This window comes from Oncorhynchus tshawytscha, linkage group LG05 (assembly GCF_018296145.1).
Source record: "Oncorhynchus tshawytscha isolate Ot180627B linkage group LG05, Otsh_v2.0, whole genome shotgun sequence".
Classification (NCBI taxonomy): Eukaryota; Metazoa; Chordata; class Actinopteri; order Salmoniformes; family Salmonidae; genus Oncorhynchus; species Oncorhynchus tshawytscha.
This window is the reverse complement of record NC_056433.1, coordinates 60,157,472-60,168,315: the sequence shown is the minus strand read 5'-3', so window position 1 is coordinate 60,168,315 and position 10,844 is coordinate 60,157,472. Positions and strand designations below refer to the sequence as shown.

Below are 10,844 nucleotides of genomic sequence, written 5' to 3'. Positions count from 1 at the left end.
GATCAAATTCCCCCAACAAGTTGTCTTCCATCAATCCAGTAACCTTTACATTCATAAGATAATGGTAATATACTTTCAATCAGAAAGGTACTGGAAAGGCTACCTGTTGTGTTTCAATGTCTTTGTTTACTATTATAATCCATCTACAAGCACTATTTGGCATTTTCTCATGTTTGTTTAAAATCATGTTCCCCTCTTCAGTAACCCAGACTCAGTCACAGTGATTGGTTATTTTCCTCCGTATGTGTAATAAGGTTTGAATCCAGTCTAAAAATACAGATGCACCCTGTATCACATTCCATATCCACTGCTATTTTTAACCTGTTTGAGAAGCGGGAGCCAGCACAAACTTGTCAATATGACTCACACGTCCCCACGAGCCCTCATTACAAAGTCCCTTCGTGGATAAATGACACAGTTTCCTCAGAAGACAGTTCATGAATGATACAACTGAATTATACATATTGAGATAGAAAACCTTGAGGTTTCTCCGCAGCCCCATGCCTCCTCAATATAGGCTGATTATAAGATGATACTGTAGCTACACCTGTCCCTGGAGAAATCTCACTTCTCTCATTGGATGATATAAAAACACATGGCTTTGTGTATGTATTTAATATAGTGTGTAAATGACTCTGAGTGGAGAAGAGATTTTAAACGCAAATGAAATGAATAAGGCAGGTTTGGATTGTCAGGAGGGTGGTTGCAACATGTGGGCCGTCGCAATAGCTCTGACTGACGCCCATTAAATGTGAGCGCTGACTTTTGGCCGAGAGGAGCCTGTTGCCGTGGATACCTCTCTCTCTATCTCTCTCTTCTCTCCTCCCCTCTCTCTGAGTGCAGTGTCAGTGCTCTTTTGTTTGAGGGGATGGAGGTAGGGTGTGGTTGTGGAGGAGTGCCCATAACAGAGAGAACCATGGGAGTTTGGGTCCCATTTTGTGAGACAGTAATAGCTACAGTAGCACAGTTTTCTATAAGTCCTGGTTGAATATAGTTTGTTCAGTGCTCCCATTAGAGCAGGCCAGGAAGTATTTAAACCCAGCAGAATGGTAAAGGTGTGACGTATGGGAGCTTCTGTTTATTTAGTTCTTCAATGCTCAGACGATGAGGGGCGTCCCTGTGTGACCCTCCAGGCAGCAGCTCCAGCTGCCAGCTCTGTTAGCATTGATCTCTTTCTCTTCCTCCCTCTCTCCCCCTCTCTCTCCACTGAAGAGATTTAGGCTCCCTCGTTCTCTACCTCTTTTTTCCAAACAGCCAAAATAAATCCAGTGCCCATGCACAACATTTGAGAAATACACATCCTTGGTGTCATCTATGTGCTCCATTTAAACCTCCAACCACCAGGGGTCCCTTGGTACAAGTTGTACGCTTGTAGTAAAGTGCCCTTATTTGTAGGATCAGACTCCTGATCTTCCCACACATCCCCAGTGTGCCTATACTCACCTCTCCTCCAGCTCTCCTACAGCTTTCAGGGTTATGGCCTGTCTCCTGCTACTGTCCCCAGCTATTGTGCACAGCAGTCTCCTGCCCCTCTCCATGGCTGGCTGGCTGGCTGGCTGGTTGGACAGCCTCAGGGCATTGTGAGGAGCTGACAGCCAGGGCCTCTGTATGCCAGCCAGCTGTATGGAGGAGAGGAGGAGGCAGCAGCACTCTGCCAGGTGCTCAGCAGCAGGCTAGATTCACACTGGTGTGCCTGCCAATGGAGAAGTCAGAAAAATAGATACATCCTGACATTCAATCAATGAGAGGGATTGTCATCAGATGTCTTAGGAGGGTGGTGTTTTAGATAGGGCTGATGATACTGTCCTCCTTGTCATTCTGTATGGGGATTATTAGGCCTCAGCACTCTATGATATATCTCTCTCATGGTGGGACTGAAATACTGCATTATGTTTTTGAATATCACAGGTTACTGTATTTGGAAAACTGTGCCTTTGAAATTAGATAGAAGAACAGTATTTATGTGAGGTATATTGTGACAAAGGATTCTTCCTTAACTTGTTGCTTCACTCCGTTTGAGTACATGATCTTAGCCACCATCATCGCCAACTGTATCGTACTGGCTTTGGAGCAGCACCTGCCTGGAGAGGACAAGACTCCCATGTCCAAGAGACTGGTGAGTCAACCATCTACTAATGCACTGTGTCTTTATTCAGTTATTATCAGTGGGATTCTCTAACCTTACGGAGTCTTATTTAAAAAACACTAATTACTTCAAAATGTCTTCTTCATGAAGCTTGATATTTATTTAAAACCTGAAATGTTCTCCAAAGATTAAGTGGATAGTTGCAGCAAAACGAGAACACAAAATCTTGTTTTATTTCTTTATAGTACATTGTTAGCTTAGAAATTAGTATTTTGTGGAAGGCATGTCCCATATTTCTGAGTTACTGTGCGCTGTTGCTGCATTGTTTATTCATGAATTCTGATTTCAGTATACCCATTAAACCAGGTCCCAACCGGGCTGTATCCTCTCAGTTCCCTACTGTCTGTGAATGCCCAACACAGAAGAGTACAAATAACTGTGTACTACTGTGACATTTATTATAAACCGGGTAGTTTGGGTCCTGGATGGTGATTTGCTGAAATAGCTTTCAGGCGTGTGTATATTTGACAATATGTCATTGGTATGATGCAAAAATACTTGTTTACTGTTTTATTTATGTTGGTAACCAGTTGATAATAGCTATAAGGCACCTCTGGGGTTTGTGGTATATGGCCAATATAACACACACCCCTTGGGCCTTATTGCTTAAATATAGCCTGCTATTATATGGGTGTTTTGGCAAGTCACAGTTATCACCTCTAGCTTGTTAGTAGCTTGTTAGTTTTACAGTTGTGTTTTACAGCTTCCTCCAGTAGAGTAAGAAACTAGCTGGATTAATTGGTTCTCATTCTATAGTTATTAGAGCCACAGCCCTCCTCTATATTATCATGCTAAGTGCATCTGAGCGCATGAGAGTGCTTACCTACCCACTGGGAGAAAGTGTAATTAATCCTTTCCTGAGCATGTGTAAGGGTTAGAGAGAAGCTCTTGGCAAGGGCAAACAGCAATGATTAGAATATTATTGTTTGTTATGTAGTACCTATATTCAATAGTGTTATAGTATATGCATCTCCTTTTACACAGATTTCAGTTTTTTCCCAAAGTGCGATAAATATGTTCACACACACAACGTTGTTATTGTATAAGCCTCTGTTCTGTGACCTTTCATCTTAACATGGCCATTTTGTGCTCTATTTGTCTGATGTGTCCGTTTTGAATTCACAGGAAAAGACAGAGCCTTACTTCATTGGGATGTTCTGCTTTGAAGCTGGGATTAAGGTTGTGGCGTTGGGATTTGTATTCCATAAAGGATCCTACTTGAGGAACGGCTGGAACGTCATGGACTTCATTGTGGTTCTGAGTGGGTGAGTACCCTGGCCACTGAGACACTACAGGACTACTACATTCTGTATTACATTCTGTATTACATTCTGTATTGCATTCTGTATTACATTCTGTATTGCATTCTGTATTACATTCTGTATTACATTCTGTATTGCATTCTGTATTGCATTCTGTATTGCATTCTGTATTACATTCTGTATTACATTCTGTATTGCATTCTGTATTGCATTCTGTATTGCATTCTGTATTACATTCTCCTGTTTTGACACCCTGTTTATGGCTGCTTCCTCAAATAAGACAGTTGTATTGCACTTGCTCTAGCCTAGTTCATAAAATAGACGTTTTTTTATTTATTTATTGAATGTTCGTCGATGTTACTGGTGTGTTTAATCAACTATTTTATATGAATTAGACTTTATCAGATGGACGGTTATCTGTTGTTAATTTCCTGGAAGGAGTTGAATACATTTCTGAGGCAAATATCGTGGCACATCTTCTCAGTTCTGATGCCAAGCACAAAAAACACTGTCCATGGAATAATCCGATTTTGCGGAGGCATAGCTTTAGGGCTCTTGGTGTCGTCCACTAAAATAACACACAAGATTGCAGTTTACCTTTTACAAACAAGGAAAGGAATGAACTGTCTCGACTCCTGGAGCAAATTATTGCAGTGGTCAATGGAAAGGTTACTGCAGGTTATTTGCAGAGTGGCCTTTGATTTACAATACAATACCTAAAAGGTGTAAGGGATTCTCTTGAAAGGCTGAGGTATGGAGGATAAAGACAGTTTATGTTCGTAACAGCACTGCCTGTTAAAAACAGGGGGGGAAACGCTGGTTACCTTCTGCTCCAAATCAAATAGAAATACACACATACGTTCACAGATGAAATATTAATCCATTCCAAAGTGCAAAAGTACAAAGTGTGGCAAGGCTCTTACAGAATTGTACATGTTTCTCATGTTTCCTTATTAATGGGTGCAGGCTCACAGTGCTGAATGAGGCCCAGCCGTTTGCTGAAAGGAGGAGAGGAAAATAAGGAGAGGAGAGAGGGATGAGGTGGTGAGAGAGGGGTGTCAGACTGGGGCTGTGGAGCTCATTTTGGCATATTTAACAAAAGGCTTGTAACTCAGAATGAATTTGTAGCACACTATAGGTCCAATGAATAAGTCCTATGAGTAATTTTCAGAATAACCAGAGCATATAACCAGCACTCTATTATGGTCAGTAAAAATGTAAATTGGCTCTAATGTTGGAGCGTATGTACAGTACTAGAATCAAAAGAATCAAAGTATGTATTGTAACAGTGTCACGTCTCCTAGGAGTAGTGGGTTTGGTCTTCTCGGAGTAGTGGGTTTGGAGTCAGGTGCAGAGAGCAGAGGGTTCGGACAACCGTATTTTTTTCTGGTACAAAAGGTCACGCCAAAACACTAGGCGCATAACACTGACCGGCCCAAACACAGGACCCAAACAGTCCGGAAAAAATAGAATACAAATGCACATCCACAAACGAACAGAGGAACAATCCCGCACAAACATAGGCGGGCCTAACAGGCTTAAATAGACATAAATCAAGAAACAAAATAAGAGACAGGTGCAACCAATAAGACCAAACGAGCAGAAAATGAAAAAGAGATCGGTGGCAGCTAGTAGACCGACGACGACTACTGCCGAGCGCCGTCCGAACAGGCAGGGGAGCCCCCTTCGGTGGGAGTCGTGACACACTGTGAGCAGAGCCCATCTGCTACTGCCTAATATGACAGGCTTGTGCTCTCACACACTCCACATATGGCTAAAATCACACTCTTAACATGAAATGTTCCTTGCCTCCTTCCCTCTGTGCCCCATTGGAAGATCCAGCAGCCCAACATTAGTAGAACACCAGAAAACAGGTCCCAGCCGGCTCTCGGGAGAGGACTTCCCTGCCATAGTCAATGTAGTCTGGAGCCTCCCGCGGCCATTTTTGAAAATAGGCCTCCTCGCCACTGGAAAGTCATCCCCTGAGCCAAACTGGTGCTCTGTGGTCATTTGAACCGGTCATGGCCTTTAAGGTATTAAACATAACAGTGTTGTGTTTGGCCTACAGCAGGATTCAGAGTAATCACTCAGCGGGAAACTCTGGATCTTTCTGATGAGGCTTGAAATATGCTCTCTGGCTTCGAAGATCAGTGAAATACGCTTTTATGATTTTCTCATATCCACGGGGCAGAGAGTAACAGTGTTATAGTGATCAGATGTTAGGTGGCTCATTTCTGTGATGCCGTGTCCTTAAAGCTCTGATAATGTCTCCTCAACCACACTGCCCTTGACCCCCTCCTCACCCCTCCTCCACTCACCCCTCCTCTCTGGCTGTGTGTCGTGATGTGTGTGTAGATGGTTGTGAGTGGAGATGTTAGACTTGTCAGATAATCCCAGCCAGGTGAGAGGAGGGTGGTCTGGCTATAGCTATTCTCTCTTCTGCATTAATTACCGCACCACAGCCCAAATTAAAGATTGAATTAAAACACAGCAAGGAGCAGATAATTCAAATTGATTGGTTTACTCCGGTTCACTTTCTCTGTAGACTCCATCTCATCTGGCCTCATTTCCCCCTTAAATGACCTGTCGTGTCTAACCTTTGAGATACATGATTAACACTCTACTCAGACATTTGTCTTCTCACACTGCATATATTGATAGTCTTACATCTTCCTTTTCAGGCTTTACTGAACATTACATTATTTTCAGGGATACAGTTGAAGTCGGAAATTTACATACACCTTAGCCAAATACATTTAAACTCAGTTTTTCACAATTCCTGACATTTAATCCTAGTAAAAATTCCCTATCTTAGGTCAGTGAGGATCACCACTTTATTTTAAGAATGTGAAATGTCAGAATAATAGTAGAGAGAATTATTTATTTCAGCTTTTATTTCTTTCATCACATTCCCAGTGGGTCAGAAGTTGACATACACTCAATTAGTATTTGGTAGCATTGCCTTTAAATTGTTGAATTTAGGTCAAACGTTTTGGGTAGCCTTCCACAAGCTTCCCACAATAAATTGGGTGAATTTTGGCCCATTCCTCCTGACAGAGCTGGTGTAACTCAGTCAGGTTTGTAGGCCTCCTTACTCGCACATGTTTTTTTCAGTTCTGCCCACAAATTTTCTATGGGATTAAGGTCAGGGCTTTGTGATGGCCACTCCAATACCTTGACTTTGTTGTCCTTAAGCCATTTTGCAACAACTTTGGAAGTATGCTTGGGGTCATTGTTAATTTGGATGACCCATTTGCGACCAAGCTTTTCCTTCCTCATGATTTCTTCCCATCTATTTTGTGAAGTGCACCAGTCCCTCCTGCAGCAAAGCACCCTCACAACATGATCCTGCTACCTCCGTGCTTCACAGTTGGGATGGTGTTCTTCGGCTTGCAAGCCTCCCCATTTTTCCTCCAAACATAACAATGGTCATTATGGCCAAACAGTTCTATTTTTGTTTCATCAGACCAGAGGACATTTCCCCAAAAAGTACGATCTTTGTCCCCTGACCCACTGGAATTGCAATTCAGTGAAATAATCTGTCTGTAAACAATTGTTGGAAAAATTACTTGTGTCATGCACAAAGTAGATGTCCTAACCGACTTGCCAAAACTATAGTTTGTTAACAAGAGGTTTGCGGAGTGGTTGAAAACGAGTTTTAATGACTCCAACCTAAGTGCATATAAACTTCCGACTTCAACTGTATGTGCCGAATGAGTGCATTCCAGACTCTTGATACTTGATAGACCAATATCTTGTACTTTTAATGTCAGACAATAGTAATGTAAATTGAATATAAAATTCATATAGTGTGGGGGGAGCAGTCTGCTTCTCAGATCATTTCGCCAAATTCCTCAAGTTGCTTGGCTTACCAGGCGTACAGTATGTGTTGTTAGATGACTGTATTTGGCAGTAGTTTCTTACCTCACCTGTCAGTGACTGGCTCTTGCCAACTGATCTCAGCTTCCAGATGTGACATTCTTGCGTTTCTTTTGATTTTATTACTCCTGGTGAACCCTTTCCACTTTCCAGCACTGACCACTAGACAGGTTGACATCTGTGTCATATTTTCTCCACTTTCATTGTACAGAGAGAGTTGAATGATTCATGGACCTGGATGGTAGAAGACATCTGCTTTCTGACTGATAGTAAATCTGGGCACATATCAGCTTCCAGTCAAGCATGACATCAGTCAAGGAAGTCATCAGGTCTGGCATACAGCATGATCAGTATATTTCACATGAAATGGTCCACAGCATGAATACAGTATGCCCCGATCTCATCTTGAAAACATCCCCCTCTGTGGGGGATTTGATGTAGTCTGGAGGTAATTTGCTTGTAGGTTTCATTGGATTCATTTTGAGTATAATGAAGTGAGGTTGAGATGTTTTCTTTCTTTATTATTGTTCTGTCCACGGCAACCGTAATGTAATGCAATGAATTTTGCTCCCGCTGTTGTTCTCTCTCACAGACAATTACACTCACAATTCCGGCAGGGGTTTGCAACCTTGTTAAGAAATGAGTGAAGATTATGAGATTTGGTGGTAATATGGGATGAGTCATCAGTATCCATTCGTTATTAATTAACAGATGTGCAGACAGCAGTTAGAGGGAAAAGGAACGGTCTAAGGAGTCAACATTATATTTCTCTGCAACTTTTAAAGGATTTTACAGTATTGCTATTCTCTGCTGTAGCCTAAATGTATTTCACTACAAGTGAAGAGAAAGAGAAAGGGATTTTGTGCATTCACTTGTGTTTATGTGAGAGATTTCTCCAACTGTACTCAAATGTCTTTCCACTGGGCACACCACGTAATTTCAACGTGGAAATGTGGGGAATTTTTGGTTGAGAGGTTGATAAATGGGATTTCAACCTTTATTCACCCACTCAACAAGACAGACAGAAGTGTATTGAATTCCCAAAGTGTTATCACTGCACTTTCAACCATTTAAAAGCACCCCAAAGTTCAAATGAGAATACAATGTGAGATATTTTGTATTTATGTTATCACTGTGCTTCATCTAATTGCACAACTAAATGACCTGGATTGTAGTTGGGATTACATTAAAAGTACATAGTGCACATGATCAAGGCTGTTTGAGATACTGCACAGATATTTATATTGTGAAGATCTCCACAGACCTGCAACCTTTGCATGCTATCTTGAACATGTATGCTTTCTATGATTACATAAGAAGTTGCAGTAACCTCTATGTGGCCATGGATGAGATACACATTTTAAGGTTGACTAAAAACTGTTACATTAGTTTGTAAGATAGCCTTAACTTTAGGCTATTTACTGTATTACAAAAGTCATATTGAATAGTGTTCATGTTGACAATGCAACCAAATATCAACATTTAGAGATGTATCTAATGCTTGGATAGTTTCATCTGAGCCACTGGCTTAATCCTATTCTTTAACTTTATTTTTGGTTTAGTTAAGACTAATAGGCTATTTACTGTATCGCAAAAGTGATATTGAATTGTGTTTGGTTGTCAATGCAACCAAATATCGACATGTGAAGGAGATATACACTACTGGTCAAAAGTTTTAGAACACCTACTCATTCAAGGGCTTCTCTTTATTTTTGATATTTTCTACATTATAGAATAATAGTGAAGACATTAAAACTATGAAATAACACATATGGAATCATGTAGTAACCAACAAAGTGCTAAACAAATCTAAATATATTTTGTATATGAGATTCTTCAAATAGCCACACATTCCAGTTTCACCTGGAATGCTTTTCCAAGGAGTTCCCACATATGCTGAGCACTTATTGGCTGCTTTTCCTTCACACTGCAGTCCAACTCATCCAAAACCATATCAATTAGGTTGAGGTCGGGGGATTGTGGAGACCAGGTCATCTGATGCAGCACTCCATCCCTCTCCTTCTTCGGAAAATAGCCCTTACACAGCCTGAAGGTGTGTTGGGTCATTGTCCTGTTGAAAAACAAATGAGCGGGCCAAACAAGATGGCATGGCGTATCGCTGCAGAATGCTGTGGTAACCATGCTGGTTAAGTGTGCCTTGAATTCTTATTAACAAGTCACAGACAGTGGCACCAGCAATGCACCCCCACACTATCACACCTCCTCCGTGCTTCATGGTGGGAACCACACTGAGACCATCCGTTCACCTACTCTGCCTCTCACAAAGACACGGCGGTTGGAGCCAAAAATCTCAAATCTGAACTCATCAGACCAGAGGACAGACTTCCACCGGTCTAATGTCCATTGCTCATGCTTCTTGGCACAAGAAAGTCTCTTCTTCTTATTGATGTCTGTAGTAGTGACTTCTTTGCCGCAATTCGACCATGAAGACCTGATTCACACAGTCTCCTCTGAACAGTTGATGTTGAGATGTTTCTGTTACTTGAACTCTGTCAAGCATTTATTTGGGCTGCAATTTCTGAGGCTGGTAACTCTAATGAACTCTAATGAACTGATTGGCTCAAATGCATAAGAAGGCACACCTGTTAATTTAAATGCATTCCAGGTGACTACTTCATGAAGCTGGTTGAGAGAATGCCAAGAGTGTGCAAAGCTGTCATCAAGACAAAGGGTGGCTATTTGAAGAATCTCAAATATAAAATATTTGGATTTGATTAACACTTTTTTAGTTACTACAAAAAGTTAAAGAATTTAACGAAGTTAAAGGGACTAAAATCTAACTTTAAATGCACTTTAAATAAAGTTTGATTTGATTTAGTCTTATTCTTTAACTTCGAATTTTGGTTGAAATGGAGATGTGAATCCAACATATTCAGTATTATCTTTAAGATTACATTTGACATTAACCAAAGATTGAAACCTTAGGCTTATATGTATTGTCTATTTTTAGTTGAAATTAAACAATAGCTGTTGGTTGATAACTTCGCAAATGCTACATAGGCCTAAATAGTATTATGAGTGATATATAACTTATTGTAACGGTTTTCCTTAGGTGAAAGAGAGGCAGACCAAAACGCAGCGTGGTGGTTATTCATGGTTTTTTAATGAAGACACTATACATGAATAAACTAACAAAAACGTGAGAACTCAAAACAGCCCTATCTGGTGCAAACACAAAGACAGGAACAATCACCCACAAACACACAGTGAAACCCAGGCTACCTAAATATGGTTCCCAATCAGAGACAATGACTAACACCTGCCTCTGATTGAGAACCATATCAGGCCAGACATAGAAATAGACAAACAAGACATCCAACATAGAATGCCCACTCAGATCACACCCTGACCAACCAAAACATAGAAACATACAAAGCAAACTATGGTCAGGGTGTGACACTTGTAGAGAGAATATGGTTACATTTCATTTGCAATGTTAAACCTATCCTTTGAAATGAATTCAATAGCAACAGTGAATCTATTAAGAGATCTCTCAATAATAGTTCTGACAATAGCACATTGGTTATAGTCATTGA

The 10,844-nt window shown here is 40.8% G+C and overlaps 1 protein-coding gene across 8 annotated transcripts in view; it reads left to right on the top strand.

Annotated features, from left to right (window-relative positions):
* Positions 1–2,015: 2,015 nt before the first annotated feature.
* LOC112251023 (voltage-dependent R-type calcium channel subunit alpha-1E) overlaps positions 2,016–10,844 on the top strand; it is a 115,800-nt gene continuing 106,971 nt past the window's right edge. For all 8 annotated transcript variants that reach the window (XM_042322182.1, XM_042322183.1, XM_042322184.1 and 5 more), the window contains exons 1-2: positions 2,016–2,116; positions 3,272–3,411. In XM_042322182.1, coding sequence (XP_042178116.1) covers positions 2,024–2,116; positions 3,272–3,411 — 233 coding nt within the window. In that variant the 5' untranslated portion in view covers positions 2,016–2,023. The remainder of the gene's footprint in view (positions 2,117–3,271; positions 3,412–10,844) is intronic.